The sequence below is a fragment of the Pelecanus crispus genome, chromosome 8, assembly GCF_030463565.1.
Source record: "Pelecanus crispus isolate bPelCri1 chromosome 8, bPelCri1.pri, whole genome shotgun sequence".
Lineage (NCBI taxonomy): Eukaryota > Metazoa > Chordata > Aves > Pelecaniformes > Pelecanidae > Pelecanus > Pelecanus crispus.
In genome coordinates, this window is record NC_134650.1 from 44,648,339 (window position 1) to 44,671,486 (window position 23,148).

The 23,148-nt window shown below is 43.4% G+C and overlaps 1 protein-coding gene across 1 annotated transcript; it reads right to left on the reverse strand.

The window, feature by feature from the left end:
• Nucleotides 1-7,586: 7,586 nt before the first annotated feature.
• HSBP1 (heat shock factor binding protein 1) lies at nucleotides 7,587-10,502 on the reverse strand. Its single transcript, XM_075715369.1, has 4 exons — nucleotides 10,439-10,502; nucleotides 9,599-9,665; nucleotides 9,292-9,411; nucleotides 7,587-7,848 (listed from the first exon to the last, which is right to left on the reverse strand). Exons 1-3 carry the CDS (start codon nucleotides 10,481-10,483, stop codon nucleotides 9,293-9,295), a joined length of 231 nt encoding a protein of 76 aa, XP_075571484.1. The 5' UTR covers nucleotides 10,484-10,502; the 3' UTR covers nucleotides 7,587-7,848; nucleotide 9,292.
• Nucleotides 10,503-23,148: the final 12,646 nt, after the last annotated feature.

Sequence of the window (23,148 nt, forward strand, 5' to 3'; positions counted from 1 at the left end):
CCATATCCCCTCCCATAAACACGAGGCAGGAGCGGGTTAATCTGGAAACGCATTCTCACAGGCTCAATAATGTGTGAAAACTGAGATTTAAATCTGCACTTTATTTGTTTTTGCTCCGCACTATTCAGAGAGCAGAAAATCATAATTTCTCTTGCCAATTGTCAGTATTTATAACCAAATCCTTGCTTAAAACACTGGAAAGATGATAAAAAAAAAAAGGCAGATGGTGTCATTCTGCTAAATATTGTTTACTGTTGCCTGTTGTTTTAGAAGTGCTCAAAATGGAATTTAAACAAGAGCTTTATTGTGCAAGTGACAGACCTTTCCTTCATGGGTTTCAATTTACAACATTTCTTGCTAATGAGTGGCTCTAATAATCTAACTTGTCAATCACCTTGAAACCCAACAAATGTCTTCAGTGGGGAGGTAGGGGGGAAGGCCTTGAGCATGTCTGGGATCTCTGTGAAGCAATTAAAACTTCATGGTCACCTTGACTTCCACAGTTGCTCAGTACTAAAGTCTTAAACTGCTGTCTTGATTTTTATTTAAAAGTGGTTCTGACCTGAGAGAAAAACAATGTTAAAGACTTTGTATAAAAATAAAATTAAGAACACTTAAAACTAGATTATCAAATGTACCCCAATCATCTCCTCCACTGGCACCTGCAACACTCAAAGAATTGAAGAGCTCTTGCTCATGGATTCTGTACTGGTTCTGAATGTATTTTTTATTAAAATGTTCAGTTAAAAAGGTGAGAATTGGGGCTACTCATGAAGAAGAGCACAATTCTGTACCCTCTCATATGACAGGGTGACACTAATAATTTGGAAAAAGGACTTGCGAAGAATTTCTAGAGTAGTGAATCCTGTTCAAGGATCTATGGTTAATTGTCTTTTAAGATGCACCCAATTCTCAGTTGCATGGTACACTTGTTGAATTTATTAAAATGACACATCTATTTGTAACCCTCTGATAAGAACCTGATTAAATTTTTTGCCTGACTTGTTGGAGATCCCAATGGTGTCCCTTCTAATAAATGTCTATTGCATTTGTCATTAATTTTAACATTTGCAGTATCATTAATTTTTTAAGATGATTTGGTCTGATTTATAATATGTTTTGTGTCCATAGCAGGAGGGCTGGCTTCACTGAAAAAAGTGTAAAGTTTTGGTTTGGTTTTCCCCCCCTTATGTCACGTTAACATTCATTAACAACCACTCACTTGTTGGAACTAGGTATTTTTTGTAATGATAATAACGTGACTGAGGTCCTGTCCTTGTGTTTCTCAGCATGAATTCAGGTAAGCAAGCACTCGGGTTATTTTACTTTTGGTGACCTGTCATTTGCATTAAAAATGTACTGCTCTGTAGAGCCAGGAAGAAAATCATATAATTTTTCCTAAAAGATCTGGTGATGAGCCTTGAAGGGTCTTCTTTCTGGTACTTCATGGGTGAACAAAATCCTTGCAGAATTAATCTGTTTGCAAAGATCAATGCCATTTGCCCTTTTGGGCCTTAGCTATTTAACTATTGCAGTGCTCTTTGATTTTTTTCTTATTGCTAAAAAAGCTCTAAAGAACACTTTTTAGCATGAACACGTTTTGAGGAGAGGATTTGGCTGAGGTTCAGCCTCTTACAGCCTAACTGAATTGGGCACCTGTTGTATGATACAAAACTTCCGCTTTATAGCAGTTGGCAAACGAAATGAATTGCTGTTCTGCTGCTGAGCAGCCTCTTGGGAAGCTAACGAACGCTCGTTCGTTATTGCCGCTGGCATGTGTCGAATGCCAGACCATGGTGGTGACTTCACACGTGGGGTTTTATACGGCTAGAAACTGGCACCTAGCCTCAGGTCTCAAAGTTGATCTCCTTTTCCTCTGTGTTATCAGTGGCTTTAATTTTCCCAAACTGCACAATGTCTGTCCTGGATATCCTCGGCCTCCTGACTTTTCAAAGTGCATGTAAAAAGAAACAAACAAAAAAAGCATTCTGGAAACCTTCCTGTGTTGCTCCTAAGGAACTGATATTTGGGTGTTTCAATGCCAGTGGATAGAGAACAGCTGAATTCAGTGATTTCCTCCAGTGTGAGGGTGCGGGTTAAAATGCAAAAGGCTTCCTTAATATGCTGTAAAGAGACAGGGACCTGGTCTTCAAAACCAAACACATCTGCAACAGAAGTAAGTGAAAGATTTATTAGAGCTGTGTGGGAATCAGAGGCTTTTATCCGTTGGGAAATGCATGTTCCTGAAGAAGGAGGAATTGGACTGAGGAGGACTGTTATAAGTAAAAACTGAGGTGCCTTGCAGGTGAATTACTTTTGAGCCCGAGCAACCGGAAATGTCAGCTGGCAGAATACCAGACAGGTCCTTGTCGGTAATCCACCTAGCCTGAGCTGCTGATATTCCTACGTGCCAGGAGATAGCCTTTGGACAAACATTCCTCCACTTGACACCTACGCAGAACAGAACGCTATGCTGCATCAAAATTGGGGATACCTTTTGCTGAAGACAAGCAGACTATGCAGCACGTGCTTTTTTTCTGTTCTAAACTCTTAAGGGAATTCAGATGTGAAGGAGCAGATGCTTATTTTGCAAGTACGCCTGCCAGCCTACCTGTTCTGGGAGACAGGCAAGCGCTGCATAGTCTGTCTCAAGTGCTTTTTGCAGGTCGCTTAAGAAGGATTTAAATCTAAGGCCTGGCTCAGCCACTGATTTGCTGTGAAGCCTTAAGAAATTTGTCTCACCTCTTTTGCCTCCACTTTTCAGGTAGCTCCTTGCCCGTTTCCTCCATTTGCCCTTAGAAGCATAGATTATTTTGCTGTATTTGCCATACCTGTACGGGGGCTTGCACAAAAGGGCCACGGGCTTTCCATCCAGACTTGTCGTATTAACGCCTATGTGGGAAACACTAAACTCCATCCCTTCTCCGGTTGCTATTTTGAACAGGATTTAATCTCCTGAGCAAGGACTGTGTATTCTACAGCTTTGTGAACTGAAGACATTTTTACGTATGTATCTAACTACAAGAGCTTCATAAATAGAAATGTCAGGTCTGTAGCAAAATGACATAAAAGAATACTTTCTATTAACACGTGTGCATTTTTCAGAGAGACAGTACCTGTTTAATTGTTCATATCTCGGAGTGCTCATATGACGTAAAGTCTCTATTCCCATGCTTTATTTTCCTAATGACCTAATTTCATTAACTCTACATCAGAGTCAGAAAAAAAAAATTCTCAGCAAGCATCAGGTCTTTTCAAAACACGATAAGGCTTAAAGCTCAGAAAGGGATTTGTGTATCCTATTAACATTCTTTATTGTAAACAAAGCCTCAGTATCTTGTGTAATAACCACATTTCAAAACCACATGTGGCTCATTAAAGTCCTAGTATCCAAACTTGTACATTAAAGGTAAGCAAATAATTAATCTGAGCAGCGTTCCTTCTATTAGTGAGAGTGTGCCCACTAGAAGGCAGTATCTGCTAGAGACTTATAATCTTGAGGGGAAGGAAAAAGTTTCATTAAATAATTCCATGTGAATACCTCCAGAAAAACTGCAGATCGATGTAATTTTAGAGAGGATGGACAGTGTCTGTGGCTGTGGTTACAGGTGTTTCACAGCAAAACTGTACAGAATCAAAATTATTTTCTTTCTGAAGGCACAGCGTCAAATGTGTTTATAATACGAAGTAATACAATAGGAAGTAATGATTTTCATGGGCTTTTGAGTTTGGAGGAAGACCAAGCGAGCACCTTCAGCACTCCCCCAGGGTTTGGAAGACAGGCGGGTTGGGTTTCTTTCTTACTGATTTCCATAGCAATCTTGGGCAAACCAGCTCCCTGCGCCTCATTCATCTAAGGAAAGGAACCAATGGTACCTTATTGGGACTGTTGAGATAGTGAGTCTAGAGGCCCGATAGCATGAATTTGCACAAACGTTCCCTGTCTCCGCTGCCAACCTTAGATTGTGAGAATTGCAAGATGAAGCCCAAGTAATTTCTCATGAGCTCCGTCCCAAAGCAGGCAGCAACGCAGGTGGGAGACCTGGGTTCCACTCAGGGAAAGGAGGGCTTCGAAACTAGCTCTTGCCAACAGCACGTGTTGTAGTTCTGCACATCTCTGGCCTATAACCAGCTTCATTTAGTGCACGGACCAGATGGCATTAGTTCGAGAGCTATCTGTGTGCGGTCTTATTTACCGTACGTTGTCTTTAGGGCAGAGATTAAATGAAAAATCCTCTTAAGGAAACTATAATTCTGGATCACTTATCAGTGGGCCTAAGTGTTTCAAAACATGGATTTATTACAGTGCTGTTCCTCTGTACTGAGAAAGTATCATTCCTGCTATAAAGATAAGCATTAAGACAGCAGACCAGACGAGACAGGAGTTTCAAATTTATTTCTCTTGCCCGGTGTAATACGTTGGCCACACAGCTCCTGTGATCTTCAGCTTGCAGGACCCATCGCCTCCACTTGTTCCCTGTAATTCTGTACCTCACGCTCACTGACAAAAAGTAGCTTTGCTATCCCCTTGCAGCTTGGGCTAGGACGGGGAAGAACGCAGGGAGCGGCATGTTCGAGCAAGTGCATTTTTCCATCCATCCCACCTCCTCCCAGGTGGCACGGATCACACCAGAAACCCTTGCCCCTCTTGCCGGTAGGCAGGGAGCAGGCAGATCCCTGTGCTCGCTCAGCCAGGTGGAGCGGAGCATTCTGCCACCGCAGCACGGGTCTGCAGCACCTATGAATTACAGCGGGGCTGCGCCAAGTCACACCAGCTTCGAACTGCAAACTGCAAAACGCAGCATCCACCATGCCTGCTTGTACGAGGCCATCAGAGCAGGGTGCATTTAATCTGTAACTGTTTGTGAAAATAAACTGCAGGAGGTAAACACGTCAATGATAAACATCCAAGCGTATGGCACCACGACAGCATGTAGCAGAAAATTTCTCTTAAAGTAGAATGTGCTTATCTAGGCTTTGGCATAGAGATAACTAACTAAAAAATGCAAGCTGCAGTCCCCAAACAAAACACAGCACCGCATAGTTTGATATAAATGAATATATAGAATCATAGAATCATTTAGGTTGGAAAAGACCTTTAAGATCATCAAGTCCAACCATTAACCTACACTACCAAGTAAGTCCACTACTAAACCAATTAAGGGTAGAGTAGCAATTTCATGTTTCCTGGCTTGGTGGCTGGATTATTTATAATGAAAGTAAAAACTAGGAATCATTAAGGTTGGAAAGGGTCTCTAAGATCATCAGTCCAACCATCAACCCAACACCACCATGCCCACTAAACCATCATGCCCCAAAGTGCCACATCTGCCCGTTTTTTGAACACCTCCAGGGATGGTGACTCCACCACCTCTCTGGGCAGCCTGTTCCAATGCTTGACTACCCTTTCCGTGAAAAAATTTTTCCTAATATCCAACCTAAACCTCCCCTGGCGCAGCTTGAGCCTGTTTCCTCTCATCCTATCGCTAGCTACTTGGGAGAAGAGCGTTCTTCATATCCTAATAAGGAAGACAGTCCCTATTGAAAAGCTTGATCCTCAGACTTTTTTTTGTTTCTTTGCAAGTGAGACAGCCCAGTGGAAAGGACAAATACTTGCTCAGGTAAGATGTGAATCAGCATATTGATAAAAAACCCGAGGACACTATTATTTTGTAAAGCGTTATCAAAACCATACAAAGTAACCCTTAAGAACGACTGTCTTCTGCCTTGCTTTGTGTATTAAACTAAGTGCGCTTTAGGAAACTGTGCCCAAAGGGATTCGACTTTGGCTTGCACGTGCTGTTTATACGTAGAAGCTCTATCACGGGTTCTGAGTGAGAATAAAACATGTTTCCCTAAACTATGCAGTATTTGAAGAGCTACAAGTAATACCTTCCTGTCTGAAAGGCTTGTTTTGAATTGAGCTGTTAGTTTTCAAAATCAGTTAAGTGTTAAATTTATGAGGGAAAACTATCCCTACTGAAAAGCGTTTAGAATCTTCCCAATGACTTGAAGAATCCAGCTTCTTCTTAAAGCCAAAATTTTCCAGTAAGTTATTCTGACATAATAAACTTCAGGAAAGCAGGCCTACTACTGCTGTGTATAGGATAGCGCAAGGAAATTCAAGAATGACCATTTCTCCCACAGAAGGAAGGCAGCCAGATGAGAATTCATCGTTGTATAAACATCATATAAAATGATCCTCCACTTTAATATACTTTCCTACGGACTTGGTCTATACTGTCATTACCTAGTAAAATTGGGATTTGACAGGGCATGAATGGTGCTCACCGTTTACAGAACACACCTATATTCTAGACTATCTTCTATCAGCAGTGGCTGTGCTAAAGTCTTTCTATAACTTGTAACTAAATACAATCTCACATGTAATGATATACTTATGCTAGATTTTGCACTAATATATATGACCTGACTATTTGTTACCACATAATCGTTTATTAGATTTTTAAATAACATTACAAAGAGCCTAAGGCTGGTATTACAAGGTATATTGATCCATTTCCTATGTTCACAGAATTCCCCTATTATTATGAGCTTTTATCACAGTTTCCCCCGTTTCGAAAAATGACCTGTCACAGTGCCTTCATAATGCACAGGCGCTAATCCGGTGGCATTCAAAGAGCAGTCTGAAGTGTGCTCCACACAGAACTGCTGACTGCCACCAGTCCTTTCTTAAATTTACCTTTCAAGCTGGAGGAGCATTGCAATGATTGTCAGTAATGTCAGTAAATGACCTTGGTCATTTTTCTTCACGAGTGACATAGTACAGACTCTTCTAAATACACTTTTCATTGCCAAAATACTCTAACGTAATCCATTAAACTCCAGGCCTGTAAACATGGATATGATTATAAAAGCAAACACCTTTCTACACCAAGTATTTAACCAGCTAGTTGTTTTTCAAAGAGAAGCAAGGCTTTACAATTCTAACTGGGTTCTCTCCTTTTTTGCTACTCAGTATCTCCTTGCTTTGTTAGCAAACTGTTTTCTACAAGGAGCCAGCGATTTAAACTGAAAGGCCACATACAGGCACATCCACAATCCCATCCCTATTCTATTTTAATCACAATTATTGTTCAAAGGTGATGCTAAATGACACACTGTCAGTTTCAAAGTAGCATTTTACAGTGTTAAAAAACTTAAATCCCATAGTGAGATTTTTCATAGTTAATAGTTCCTTGTCTGTCTAAATATAACAGATTTGTATGGCAGTGGTTGCTCAACAACAGACGTCGCTAACGTTAAATCTCTATTTCTGGTTTACATTCTAGGAACACGCAGGTAAGGAGATACAACTTTGATGTCCAGTGTCTTATGTTTCCAAAATCACCTTATTACATTTATGAGAAAACAACACATAGTCCTCAACTAGTCGAGTGACTGATGCGTAGAGCTAAGATTAATGCTAAGTTTCAGTCTTATGCTTCACTCCACAAAGTTATGTAGGACAAGTTAAGATTTCCATTTGATGGGAGTCACTAGATGTTTAGCTATTAAAAATGAAATGTCTAAAAAAAGTATAGGAAAGAGAAAAAAGTGACTTCACAAAAAAATACACCCAATAGTTGAGATCTGCAAGATCTGTGTTTTAATAACACAACTAATTGATCCTCATAACAAGAATTCAAAAAGTGAAATTACAGTACACAAATCAAAATAGAAACTAACCTATCCCTAACTATACAATATACATTAGGAATGCAAGCTCTGTAACAATATAAAAATGCTTTTACACACAGTAGTTGCAAAAAGCTGTTCTGTAATTCCAAGGATTTGTAGAAAAAAACCAAAGAAGTCTTCCAGGATTCATCTTAAGTTACTGGCAACCTGTTGGGAAAAAATAATTTAAAAAAAAATATTACTGAGAAGAATTAAGAGAATCACGCTTATCAGAAATCTTCATTTGTGGGGTTCAGGCTAAGGGAACTGGCACTGGGGGCAACAAAGCCAGTGTAGTAATTTGTATTTCTGTTAAATATCACAAAAGATAGGTACCGTTAACAACCAAGACATATACCCGTTTCAAACACACATGCCTATTATACAGGCTGCACAGTATTCTAGATGCAACCTCAGAATTTCAAGCCTAAGAGAGGCTGAGACTTGTCTTACTTAGCCACCTTAAAAAAAAAAAAAAAAAGTTAATCTAAGAACATGCAGCTAGTAGTTTATTTAGCAGTTGCCTTCCATGGATTACAAAAATAAAATTCTATACAAACTGAAGTGAAATCTTAGTGCTCATATATTATAATTAAGCACCACGTACCCCCCTTTATGCTGTAACAGTTTTGGCAGTCTTGCATTGCCCCCATCTTCTGAAATGCCTGTAGCAATTGTTGTAAATGCTGTGTGTGGTGCTACCTGATCACCTGGATTTATTTACATGTTTTTGTACTAGATTTTGAACTGCTGCTTGCCAAGTAGATGAAACAGCTACTTCTCCAATGTTTTGTGTAATATAGGGGCAGGTTATCAATTAAGAAATTACATAAGAAGAATATATATCATCACATTTATCTTTTTCCCAGGGAGCATTGCCCTAGAACACGCCTTGCCTCACGTCCGAGTGTTGTCTTGCACTGCCCGAGTCAGGACCTGCTGCCCTGCAGTGGTACGTGCGAGTCCTCTACTCCCAGCAAGCTCCTAACTTACACAGGAGGGATTTACAGCTGATTGACAGGAACTCACTCGTTGGCCCCTGTGCCCAGCAGACAGTCTACAGCCTCTAGGAGCTTAGTGGGTGCTGAAGTCTACAGGATGCAGCGGAAGACAGAAGAGTAGCACCACGCTCCCACTAGCTTTCTAGCTAGGGAAATCGGAGGGGATGCTGGTAACATGCATGGGATCATGGTCCTTTTCAGAAGGCTCAAATGTGATGAGAGAAGAGAACAGCTTGCTTTGCTACTGGTATTTCTTCCCATCTCTTCACCTCCCTGTGCTGCAAAGACAGCTGTTATTTCAGATCTTACCAAGAGTACCACAGTGAGTGTGTAACGGAGGATGACTACAGCTATTGCACTTCCTCAAAACTAACCAGACATGAAGAAAATAACTCTCCTCCCAATATTGGTGAGGAAAACATCCTTGAAGAGTCTAGTAGGAGCCTGCTGAGAAGAGCTGCTTAAAGCTTCTTGTATTACAATGTACAGAGCTGCTCTGCATGAATTTCAGACTACCTCACAAATCAAAGGAAAAGGTCCATCTACTTTAAAGTCAGTAAATTCAAGCGACCTGAGGATTTGTTTCAAGGCTAGCAAGCAATTGTCTCACTTTAACTCTTGTTAGTAGCAGGGGTCTTGTTCTCGCCTTCCAATTCTTCCACTCCTGCTTGCGTCATGAGGTCTGCTATGTTCTTCTCCAGGTCATCTATGCGACAGCTCATGTCATCAAGTTCACTGGAGTTAAGGAATATGACTGCAATCCACTCGTGCTTGGGGCTTTTTGTTTGGTTGGTTTTTATTACAGCTTTGGTCAAACTCTTATGGTCACTTTAAAGTTACCTTACAAATCCCACTGGTAAATAGACTTTAAAATACTTGTGCATCTGTAGCACCTATCTGACTTTAAAAAAGGATATTTCTTCCAATTATTTGGTCAGACATGGTTTGAAATTTGTCCTGCATTTGCTGAAGCAACGTCTGCACCTAATAGAAAGGAAAAAAAGAAGTCTTTTTTGTTTCCATTAAAGAGGTTGTTACAATATTTAACCTCATGTAATGAGGCGAGTACAAGGTCTTCTTTCATCGCTGAGCTCAACTGCGCACAAACGCTAATTCCGTGTTTAAGTATCGTATTTTTACATATCTATGCACGTACACATAGGAGAACGGAGGCTCACGATGAACAATTTCAAGATCTAGAAAACGCCAGCGTTCCACAGCCAGGACTACAGCCCCAACAGCCGCTTCCAGCGCCCTACGTTAATCCCATGACGACGCTTTTTTCGGCAGCGGAGCAGCAGCCGCTCTCTCCCCGCTCCCAAAGCCTGGCTCTGGGCCGTACCCCCCGGACACAGCCAGCCTGAGGCGGCCCCGGCAGAGCCTCCAGCTGCGCGGGCGGCTTCGGCGCTGCCACGGGGAACGCGGCTGCGACCGCGCTGCGCCCCGAGGGGCCGCCGGACACGGCTCTACCGCGGGAGCGCTTCAGCGCTAAGAGCCGGGGGAGCGGCCCAGGCAACGCCGCCAGCAGCAGCCCCTCCGACAGCCGGCAGGGCCCGGGCCCCCGAGCTCGGCCGCGCCGGGCCCCGGGAGGCAGCGCCAGGGCCCGCGGGCGGGGCGAGGCCGGAGGCTCCTACCCGCTCCTGCGGGGGCCTCGCCTCAGGGAGGCCGCGGCCCGCCCGCCCCGCGCTCTGCGGCCGCCCCGCGGCGGCGCTGCCCGCTCCCCCCCGCGGCGGCGGACCCGGTGCCGGCGGCCTCACCACGGCGGTGAGGTCCTGCACGGTCTTCGGGTCGGTCTCGGCCATGGCGGGCTGCGGCGGCTGGGCGGGCGCGGGGCTCCCGGCTCACGGGCAGCGGCGCTTCCGGGCCGCGCTGCCCGCTTCCGCCCGCGCGGGCTCTCGCGAGAGCCGGGGCGCCGAGCTGCGCTCTGGGAAGTGTAGGCCCGGGGAGGGGAGCCATCCCCCGGGAGCATCCCCCGGGAACACCCGCCGGGAGCATCCCCCGGGAGCATCCCCCGGGAGCAGCCGCCGCCGCCCCGGCCGCCCCGCTGGGGTGCGGGAGCCCGCTGGCGCCTGGCGGGCCGCCCACGGCCGTGGGGGCCGCGGTCCCGTGGGTTGCCCGCCCGGACTCCGGCCTCTTCCCCTCCCGCCCCCCTCACGGCCGGCCGCGGGGTCCCCCCCGGCAGCGGGATGTGAAAAGTCGGGCGCTTGCGTGCCTCCCCTGTCGTGCTGCCTCAGCGTAGCCGGAGAAGTCTCGTAGACGTGGCACTCTGGGACATGGTTCAGTGGGCACGGTGGTGTTGGGTTGATGGTTGGACTGATGACCTTAGAGGTCCTTTCCAACCTTAGTGATTCCTAGCTTTCGCTTTCATTAAAAAATAACCCAGCCACCAAGCCAGGAAACACGAAATTGCTACTCTGCCCTTCACTGGTTTAGTGGTGGAGTTGGCAGCGTTAGGTTAATGGTTGGACTGGATGATCTGAAAGGGCTTTTCCGACCTAAACCCTTCCAGTCTTGTTCAATATCTTTATCAATGATCTGGATGAGGGGATCAAGTGCACCCTCAGTAAGTTTGCAGACGACACCAAATTGGGTGGGAGTGTCGATCTGCTCGAGGGTAGGATGGCCCTGCAGAGGGACCTGGACAGACTGGATCGATGGGCCGTGGCCAACTGTATGAGGTTCAACAAGGCCAAGTGCCAGGTCCTGCACTTCGGTCACAACAACCCCATGCAGCGCTACAGGCTTGGGGAGGAGTGGCTGGAAAGCTGCCTGGCCGAAAAGGACCTGGGGGTGTTAGTAGATAGCCGGCTGAACATGAGCCAGCAGTGTGCCCAGGTGGCCAAGAAGGCCAACAGCATCCTGGCTTGTATCAGGAATGCTGTGGCCAGCAGGAGCAGGGAGGTGATTGTCCCCCTGTACTCGGCGCTGGTGAGGCCGCACCTGGAATACTGTGTCCAGTTTTGGGCCCCTCACTACAAGAAAGACATTGAGGTGCTGGAGCGTGTTCAGAGGCGGGCAACGAAGCTGGTGAAGGGTCTGGAGAACAAGTCTTATGAGGAGCGGCTGAGGGAACTGGGGTTGTTTAGCCTGGAAAAGAGGAGGCTGAGGGGAGACCTTATCGCTCTCTACAACTACCTGAAAGGAGGTTGTAGTGAGGTGGGTGTTGGTCTCTTCTCCCAAGTAGCTAGCGATAGGACAAGAGGAAATGGGCTTAAGCTGCGCCAGGGGAGGTTTAGACTGGAAATTAGGAAAAATTTCTTTACGGAAAGGGTGGTCAGGCATTGGAACAGGCTGCCCAGAGAGGTGGTGGAGTCACCATCCCTGGAGGCGTTTAAAAAACGGGTAGATGTGGCACTTCGGGATATGGTTTAGTCTGGTCTACCCTTGATTAGTCTAGAGTGGGCTTGGTAGTGTAGGTTAATGGTTGGACTGGATGATCTTAAAGGTCTTTTCCAACCTAGATGATTCTATGATTCTATGATTCTATGATTCCATGATACACAGAGCACTGGCACAGCTGCATGGGAAGGGAAGGCATTAAAACATCTTTTTTCCCCCAGAGCATTAAGCTTACGTGTAATCCTACACTTAGAATAAAAGCTTTCCTTACAGCGAGATTTACTAGTCTTGCTTACGCTCTTAAAAAACAGCTTTGCAGGTTGGGGAGATTACAAGTGTATTTTTCTCGACTGAGGAACAGTGCTGTCCGAAGAGGCCATCTCCCTTTTATCATTTAATTTAAAAGGGAACGAGCAGTTAAGCCCGGCCAGCAAACGTGCAGGTAATCTGGCTTCAGAAAGGGGCTCACGGTAGGAAGGGCAGCATTACGGATTAGCGCTGGGAGTCGGGAATGTTACGTAAGTGGACTGATGATTAAAGGGAATATGTTATTGTGGCATATTGTCTTCATGAAAGAAAGTACAAATAACAAAGTTGCACGCATTAGATTAAATTCATGTCTGCCACAGATTAGTGACATGGTCTTTAAGATACTGTAAAGCTTCGTAGATGGGATTTTTGCAGTGGGGATGGACGCAGAAGCATTTTCTAAGTGTAAGTTTATAGGCTTTTTAGACCAAAACTACTGATTCGTAGTTTTCGTTTGTGAAGTGAGTGGATGTTTACACTGCTTGGTTATTGTGTACTGAGATAAGGTATAAACTGAACTTAACAAAAACATTGAATATGAATTTGGAAATGAAGAACGTTTTCCATTAGCAGCAGATAATTCTCAAATGTCTCATTTCGCCTGAAAGTCAATACAATGCGCTGACACTCTCTGCCTTATCCCGTAACTAGTAACAAATGTGAGACGCGGGGCGTTTGCATTATTAATGTGCCTTTTGGAGCGCTGCAGTAGTAATAAAAAAACTACATAGTGCCAGTTTGGGGAAATTTTGTTGTCTGTTTCGAAGTAAATACGGCTTCTAGTTGTGAAAAATGCTAAGAAATTAACTCCCATTTCTTTGTTTGATGTGTTTACAACAGGTCGTTGTTTTTATAACTGCAATTTTGAATTACTTGTTTTGACAAGGTCGCCGTATCTGGTCTCTCGGTGCACGTCAAGGTGCAGATCTCTCGGCTCCCCCGAATGCTGCGGTGAGTCACGCGGCTGGTAGCGGTGCTTACAGGGTCGGGCTGTGGCCAACCCCAAGGGACGTGGCTTAGCAGCGTCTGTGTGGGGACCGTGTCTTCCCCGGCGCACGTTTGAGCATCTGACTGTGCAGGGAGACGACACGGTGCTCGCTGGCATGGCCTCTCTCCTGTGTGCACCGTGTGTTGCTCGGCCGGGCCGTTGTGGCTTTCTGCAATGAGCCCAGCAGATGCAAACACAGCGGGGAGAAACGTGCACAGAGCCGGAGAGGTCTGACGTGTATGCCGTGTCTTCTCGCTCCGAGCTGAGGGTGATCTTTATTCTGTTACACGTTCTTCTGGTAAAACTAAATTGCTCTGTCCCGTTATCTTCTTAGTATTTGCTGTTCTTAGGTAGTGCAGAAAAGGGGGGAGCTCTCAGGAAGCTGCTTGACACGCCAAGCTATTGGAGGCCATTTCTGTCTCTTGTAGCCTCCTGACTGGGAAGTCAAGGCCACAGCCTGTAGCTAAATGCCTACAAGGAGAAGACGTATGGTCCAGGGCCCACTCCCTGCAGCAGTCGTCCAGGAATTTCAGCAGGTGACAATGCACATGCCTTTATTGGTTCTCCATCACTTAACAAGAAAAAATACGGATTGGCCTCATTCTCCAGCTCTTTTCTTATAGATGGTTTTGTTGTAGCCTGACCTTGAGAATGAGACATTACTGATTTGACTTCACCACTTTGTGACCATATGTGGTGGTTTGACCCTGGCTGCATGCCAGGTGCCCACCAAAGCCGCTCTATCACTCCTTTCCTCAACTGGACAGGGGAGAGAAAATATAATGAAAGGCTTTCGGGTCAAGATAAGGGCAGGGAGAGATCACTCACCAATTACCGTCACAGGCAAACCAGACTCGACTTGAGGAAACCAGTTTAATTTATTACCAAACAAATCAGAGTAGGGTAATGAGAAATAAAAAACAAATCTTGAAACACCTTCCCCCCACCCCTCCCTTCTTTCCAGGCTCAACTTCACTCCTGGTTTTCTCTACCTCCTCCCCCCGAGGGGCACAGGGGGACGGGGAATGGGGGTTGTGGTCAGTTCATCACATGTTGTCTCTGCTGCTCCTTCCTCCTCAGGGGAGGGCTCATCACACTCTGCCCCTGCTCCAGTGTGGGGTCCCTCCCACGGCAGACAGTCCTCCACCAACTTCTCCAATGCATATCCTTCCCGTGGGCTGCAGTTCTTCACAAACTGCTCCCGTGTGGGTCCCTTCCATGGGGCGCAGTCCTTCGGGAGCAGACTGCTCCAGCGTGGGTCACCCACAGAGTCACAAGCCCTGCCAGCAAACCTGCTCCAGCCTGGGCTCCTCTCTCTCCACAGCTCCTGCCAGGAGCCTGCTCCAGCACAGGCTTCCCTCGGGGTCACAGCCTCCTTGGGGCACATCCCCCTGCTCCGGTTGGGCTCCTCCCCGGGTGCAGGGGGATCTCTGCTCCCCCAGGTGCCTGCATGGGTGCAGGGGCACAGCTGCCTCACCAGGGGCTGCACCAGGGGTGCAGGGGAATCTCTGCTCCGTGCCTGGAGCACCTCCTGCCCTCCTTCTGCACTGACCTTGGGGTCTGCAGCGTTGTCCCTCTCACATATTCCCACTCCTTTCTCCAGCTGCAGTTGTGCTGGTTTTTTTTCCTCTTCTTAGATATGTTATCCCAGAGATGCTACCACCATCGCTGACTGGCTCGGCCTTGGCCAGTGGCGGGTCCATCTTGGAGTCGGCTGGCATTGGCTCTGTTGGACACAGGGGAAGCTTCTAGCAGCTTCTCACAGAAGCCACCCCTGTAGCCCCCCTGCTTCCGAAACCTTGCCACGCAAACCATACTGTTACCAATTGTGGCACATTAAGATGGGGCACTTCACAGATTCAGCTGGTGTCTCCTCTAGCTCAGACATCCCAATACCATGTTCCATCTTAGGGTATGGACAAGCCCTTGGTGGTTTTGACATATCACTTACAATGTGTGTCCACTAAACTGCTATAGCAGTCCTTGTTATGCAGGGAGTCAGATCAGACTAACAAAATGATTCCTCAGGCCGTTAAGATTTTTAATAAGTGTCAAATGGCTGCACGCTTGTTCTCATAACTTCAGGAACTTTTTTTCGTCTTAGGATAAAATATTTTCATTATTCATTTGCTTCCTAGCATGGCATAGTTAAACAATGACTGACTTAAAATTTGCAGTGTCTTGTTTCCTTTTGAGACTGGACTGAAAGAAAATGCTATGCATGGAGGACTGGTAGGATTAATGATCCTTTCACAGTAACATTCAGAGATTACTAAAATGAACAGAGCTGTAGGAGGCTGAATTCTCTTGTTAGCTTTTTACTGACAAAATCTTAATTTAAAGTATACAGAGAAGGAGGACCTTAAAAATTAACAAAGAGCCCATTGTTTTCTTTAAAATCAAGGGAAATTTTAAAAGATTAATTTAAAAACAGTTAATGAAAGTCCTTTAAAATGCGCGGATGTGTAATTCCAAGGTAGAATGATTGGACCTCATATAGCAGTAAGTCATGGTCAGGCTTTGTGCAAAAGCAGGCACACTTTCAGTTTTACAGAGAAATCAAAATGAACTTTGCCTTTATGGAAGTATGGCAGACATTTCTGGTGCTGGCATCTTTAGGTCTGATTCAGTTCCTGTTTCCTTTGGTGACGTAGGATTAGGGCTCAATATAATTCTCATCAAGTAACCACTTGAAAAAAAAGGCTGTTAATTTAACAGCTTATTTTTTGTGCCAGTTAATGCCAAAATCACCTTAAGTAGTTAATGCTGCAGAATTAATTGTATATTTGTTGTTAGGCCTCCTTTCCAGTAATCATAATGCGAGGATTGGGAGGCATCCAATGAAATGTATGTTTAAAAAGGCAGAATAACATTTCCCAGGTTGGGTTTTTTTTTCCAATTTTTGCAAAGACACATATTTTTGCAAAAGACCCTGTTCTTACCAAAAACATTGTTGTGGATTCCGTAATGACCTCAAAGAGTTGTGGTCCTGTATTTACATCTTTTAAATAGCAGCTCTTCCAGAGGACCGTGTTCCTGGTAGAATTCTGATGCATTAGCTGAGTGGTAACAGTTTAGAAAAGATTATATTATTATGCCTGTGTATTCTGTGAGGCAATAAATAGCAACTACACTTTAATTGCTTTGACCGTCAGACCTTATTTGGGCTCCCTGATGACTTTCAGATAATTGTGGTAGTTCTGAGTATTACTCATACAATGCCTGTGCACTCAAACTGTTGCAACCGTTCTTGCCTGCTCCCTCATTTGAGTGTGCTGAGTTTATGGTTCTTTAGATACTCAGCACGCAAAATCACAGATATATTTTTTGTATTTGAGGCAAAGGCTTATAATGAAATCTTGAGAATGAAATTTTAATATTTCAATTGCAGCCTGAGTTGCTCGTGGCAGAATTCTTGAGAAAATATAAAAATATAACAAGTAGAACTCATTTGTTACTTCCAGAGAAACAACACTCCTCAGAGGCTCTCAAATATACATGAGGTCAGGACATATTAAACAAAGAACTGTACTTAGAAAACAACTGTCAAGGGAAAAGTAAATGTTCAATATCATGACTGGTGAATATGTAACTGGATAAATGACAAATTATAGAAACAGCATAAACAGGTCTAGAATAAATGTGAAAGTGATTTTGTATTAAACCAGAAACAATTCACTGTGCTTTTTTTCAGATTATTCTTCAGCAACTAAAACAAATAGCTTTTTTATGAGTAGTTTTCACATGAAGTTAACTCCTGTTAAAAATGAAATTATTTTTGCTGTAGTTATTCCCCTCTGGTAATTTATCCTATCTTTTGGATTTTCAGTCTATGATTATCTTGCTGTTACCTGCCATCAGAACTGATGAAGGAGTACTTCCCTGGGTGCTTCGGATCCTTTGGGCCACATGAGGGAAGAGAAAGTCAAGCAGTGATTCATTAAGAGTAGACAGATTTCATTTTAGGAGGTTGGACCAGAGGAAAGTGAGCAAGGTAAGAGATGGAGATACGAGGGATATTATCATATTTCATACATTACCCTTTCATTGTCTCATTCCTCCCCACTCTCCCATTTCATTCTTGTACACAGACACTTCAGAATGTTACTTCCTTAGCATTGCTACTAAACTCTCTGTGACTGAGAGAAGAAAAGCTTTTGTAATTTATACTTTCCCAAAGGGAAAAGCTTGCTGATGGTCAATGACCACAGCCAAAAGCCCTTTCCAAAACCCCTGCTGAGGTGCTGGAAGGAAAAGGATGTTACACTGTTCTTCCTTTAGATTTACTAAGCTTTCAGCAGCAGAAAGCAATCAGAAACAATGCCAAAGTGTGACAATGCGTGGCAGTACATACAGTGCATACATTGGCTTAGTGATAACTGCTTTGTAATTCATGGTAATATATGGTATTGCTTACTGGCATCTCTAGGGCCAGGGCAAGAGGAACTGCACTCAAGGAACAACCTATGAGAGGACAATGGAGAGGTTACAAGACTATACTTTGCTATCTTTAGTGGAACCAATAGTTCTGTAAGGAAGAGGACAAGTCATATGTACAAAATCAGACATTTTACTAGTCGAAAAGTCAGCTAAATATAGATACTCTCATTGTCGACAGATGAGCCTTAAAAGAAACTACTAAGGTATGTTCTGCTTCACACGGCCACCTGTCCTCTCTGGTAGATTGGGTCTCTGGAGATGTTGGTCAAAGAATCCATGATCAGCACATGTATAAAAATATGTACATGATCCACATGATCAGCATGTGTACAATTCATTTGGTAGCAGTCCATTAAATGCAATAATTAAAATCACCAAGAGAAATGCATGATTGTACAAGAGCAAAAAAAGTGTAGTAACTTTATAAAGCTATTTGAATTTTGGTATTTTATATGTGGGGACATCTTAAATTAAGCATGAGAAAAGACTCCAAGATGGGAGAGGTAAGGAAGGGTGAAGCTCAGAAAGAGACTTCACTTTAAAGATGCACCTTCCAATTCTGACTCTGCCTTGGTAAAACTTTCATGAGGACCACTGAATCCAGAATCCCATTATTTCTGATGGGTGTCTGCACAGGACAGAAAAATTGGGCTGTGGAATTGTTTCACTTGAGTGCCAAAGAACCCGGAGGAATTCCTATTGAAAAGAAAAAGTCTTTTATTAGTGTGAAGTTGTCTGAGCTGCTCCTTGCCTCAATGCTACTGCAGCTAAGGCAGTATGAGGAGAAAAGAAAGGGCCATGCCCTGCTAACACAGAGTATCGCTGTCTCGGTCTCCCTTGGGCAGTTCTAGAGATAACAGTCTCCGATACCCCTCTCTTCCACTGCCAATTTCAGGTCCTTCTCTGACTTGTTGCCCCTTAGCACCAAATACCAGCTGATTTTTCTGTGAAGAGTCATGGAGTCCAACTTCAGTGGAAGGGAATGAGCTCTCTGGATGCCCAGTACCTTACAGGTAAAATGTTAATGTAGAGATACCAATCTTTCATCGTAGCTATGTGCAGTGTGGAATGTGCACCAAAATGAAATATTTTCTTCTCACATACATTGACATTTATGACCTATAGTGCCTGAAGACCTTCATTTTTAGAAACTTGCAGTCCACTTTCTCCTTCAATTTTAAGCATTCCAGAGGGCATCTCATTAAGGTTCCTGAAAAGAGCAAGCACACCACAGATATGAGGAATAATTTTGTTGTGCTAATTAAACCTAAGTGACTGGATTTTTCAATCAAGTAATTACTAGGAATGTTGGCTGAAATTTTCTGTGACAAAAGGAGATTGGCAGTGCAGAAGGAGAGAAGTTCTTAATGGAGATTCAGTTTCTTCTCCAGGTAGTGATGCCAGTGAAATGTTTTGTACCTTGCTGGGTCTGGCTGTGGTGTAGGTGGTTGTTCGTGATGCGTTTTAGTACAGATCACTGCTGCTGTTAAAGTGACTGATGTGCTGCTTTCAGAGGTACTTGAGTGGCCATTGTCATCCTAACCTAGGAGCTGCAAGGCTCCAGTGAGATACAGAACTTGTGTCCAGGATCATTGGAAGTAATCTTCCTCTGTCTTGAATTCTGGCATTTCCTGGTGATGCACCTTCAGAGCAGAGACAGATCAAGCTGTTTTGTAGATTGTACAAATTGTATTCCAGGGAGAAGAATTGTCTTATAACCACAAAGAGATACACTTATGCATCAAGAGACATTTCAGTACTTTCTCTGCAAACATTGGGTTATTACAGTGTTGCTGCTGAGCACTTTCAAACTTCTGACCTACTTCCATGAAAATTTGTTGGGTTTGAAGTAGCCAAACCATTTTGAACTTGACCTTGAGCGTGCAGTCTTACTGTTCATGCTCCCAAATTAAGGAAAGGATAGTCAGTAAGTGCTAAATAATGTATTTAGTTTTGCAGTAGTTTTTCTGAGCTGCAGGAACTGGAATTGCACTTGGGCAGCAGCCTGGTTTACTTGCAGCTTTAAATTGAACTTATAACAAATAGAACAACTGAATGCTGTTTTTGCAGTCTTTGCATTTCGAGTCTAATCAATCAAGCCAGGGAATTACTTGGAGGTCCACAAGGGTATAGTACAATGAAGTTATTTTACAGTTTAACTCACAGACGGATAAGCCTGTGTCTTTACAGTTTTGTCCTGTTAATTAGCCCTGTCTACTTTGCCAAAAAAAGAATGTGTGCTAAAAGTCTGATTCTGCACATTACTGATTATCCAGAGCTGTCACATGGAATTGCAGGTGCTGAGCACCTCAGGACACTGCAGGATTGAACCATGTTTCTTCTGGAGGGCTAGGTCAGTGTCACACAGAAGGCGGAAAAACACAGCCTGCAAAACTAGTCATTTCCTTGGGGAAGACACTGTAGGTTATAGAGTGTGCCACACACTAATGAAATGTTGGTCGGTTTCTGGTTTAAATATGAGAAGTGCTCTCAGAGATGTTTGGGCTACACATGAGGTGATAATGTTTAATCTCAGCTGGGAAAGTTTGTAGAGCAAAAAATACATTTAATACAAGGTTAAAATAGCAATATCAGTAAAAGACACAAAGTATGTTGGTTTACTCTTGTGTAAAAATCCTGTGTGGGGTGTGGGAAGAGAAGTGCCTTCGAGGTTACAGACTCCAGTGGGGTGAGGGGGGAATTTCCATCCAATGATTGTTGGGGCTTGAGTGCTGTAACCTGTATCTGAACAATGACTGTAACAACATGGTAAGATTATTTCACCTTTGTCTTCCTGCAAAATTGTTATCATTGTCAGTTGTCAGAGTTTTCTGAGAGACATCAATACTGTTATTCTCGTGTATTCTAACTCCATTCATTACATTTGTCATTCTATTTAAAAGAGCTTCTCTGCTCTAATGATTATACATTTTTGTTTGAATTACAGCTGTTGTCTCTGTTTAATATATCTCCATGTACAACTTGTTTGCTGAAGTCCTCATTTCTTTCCACAAAGACAATATAATGATTTATTTCCCAGTTTTAGGGTTTTTTATGCACAATAATGGAATGTGCCTTTAATTTATTTCTTGACTTCTTCTGGATGAGCAGTTACCTTTAGGCATGTCTTACCTCTTGAATGCTAACAATCTACCTGGAATTAGCTGAAAATTTAAAGGATGACATTTCCTTGTATATTTCTTAAAGAATTCACTGGCATTTCTGCTGCTTCGCATACACAAAGCTGGATGTATTTAATTATAAATACTTCACAGGTGGAGGAGAATAGGTAATTATTCTCAGTGTCTGTTCCACTAAGAAGTTTTTTCTCTCTGTTATTGAGTTAAAAGAAGTTTGGCAAATCAATCACAAATTTACAACTACATACTCTAGACTAAAATTAAGGACAGTCGACATTTTTCCTCATTGAAATTTGAAATGTTTCCTTCCAATTCCAACTCTATAAAGCCAGGAGAAAGGTGTAATTTGTAAATGGACAAAGGTGCCACCTGGAAAACACATGGACAACCATGGAAGCCAGCAGGGAAGCCAGATCAGAAAAGGGGGCAATTACATGGTTGCGCAGCTACTCTTAGCAACCGGGTAATTACAAATTACAAATTTGCACAATGTGTAAATCTATAACACTGGACATTTTGGGGCAGTGATAGCCAATTTCTACTCTCTCTGAATCTGGTGATTATGTTGATTACGGCATGATCACAGTTAGGTCAATGCTGAGCTCTTCTGCAAAATCCACCCACTGAGGAATGAATAAAACCAGCATTTGTTTGTTCAGTATCATGATAGGAAAGGAAAGGTTTTCTAAGTGCAACATCCAGACAAATATGGGTCTAGATTTAGCTTCCCAAATTACTCATTAGAATGACTTCTTCATTTCCTGCCCAAACTGTGCACCAGTGCTCTCATCACACGAAAATCTGCATTTGTCTCATGTGTTGTAGGTAGACTGTGATATTCCCGTTTGCAACATGAATATATCCACTTTACTATACACTTCTTTAAATGTCAGCAACCTTAAAAGTAATGCTTGCAGTTCCCTGTAGTTGTCTATGTGCTAAGAGTTTTTGGCGATGGACAACAAAAAAGAATTCCTCTATGTTCATCATCCTTTTCCCAATTTTGGGCCATGTTGTTAGCAAGTCAGCATGATGCATAAGCAATAAATACTATTCCGTGCCTCAGATCTAGACAGCTGGTTCCCCAGATTTTGTGCAGAACTGTTTTACAACCTGTTTGCTTGGCATACAGCAGTTCCCTGCTAAATTATTCACTTTATTCTGTGGCCAACGACTGGATGCCTGTGACATGTCAAGTGAAATTCAGTCACTACATCTGATGTAAACAAACTCTCAAGACTTGTCTCTTTGAGGAATACAGCTTTTGATAATGTGATCATCTTCTCCCAGTCTGTTGTTAGCACTCCCAAGGGAGGCATTAATAGAGTGAAGGCAAGAGCCTCACCATTTAATGGTAGCCGTAGCGCACTCCCTGCCCTTAGGCCAGTTTAGATCAGGTTGGGGTGAGAATGAGTACGAATCAGAAGAGGAAAAAGTAGTTTGCTCACAAGAATCCACACCTGAAAACGCTGAAGTAAAAGGGGTCTCTCCAGTAACCCTGGTGGCATTTGGAGCTTACATGGATCCTTTTCAAAAGATAGTGGGGCAGAAGGACAGCATACATTTGTGCACATGAGCATAATTTTTTTTAGTAAAATAGGTCTTTAAAATATGTCTTGTTTGGGGCAATGGCATAGGTTCTGGAGTTTGACTTTGGATTTTTGAATCTTCAAGCTGCTGGCACTAGACACTATCTATATCAGGTGCCTCCGTTATGCCTACCATTATTTTTTTATCCCTAGAGTCAGGGGTAAGGAATGGGGTGGAAGGTGTATTCCTGGTGCCCCTGCTGCAGGAAGGGAAGAATGTGTGTTTAAAAAATGGCAAAATGGTACTGTAAAATTCAAGCCTTGAGATTTAGATTTCCTCACGTTGTAAATGTGGCGTGGAAGCCACATATGTATCACTTGTTCTCCACACAGCAAAAACTGATAGCACGAGGGAGATGGTTGGCTTTTTTTCTTCCAATACTGGGGAAAAAAATATCATTTGTTTTAGTCCCTTCTCTTCCTCAAGAAAACCTTGAACTGTCTTCAGTAGAAAAAATACAGGAAATTGTTATCACAGACAAACTAGAAATACCACCAGTGAAAAATAGGTGCTTCTTCAAGCACATTGTAACTGGCAATATGAAGTGCTTCAAACTGAAAAAAAAATCTGCTTTAATTATAGGTGGTATCTCATATCGGCATAACATTCCTAAATTGTCTCTTTTTTGGGCCCCTTCCCTTTATCTGTGAGAGGAACAAAA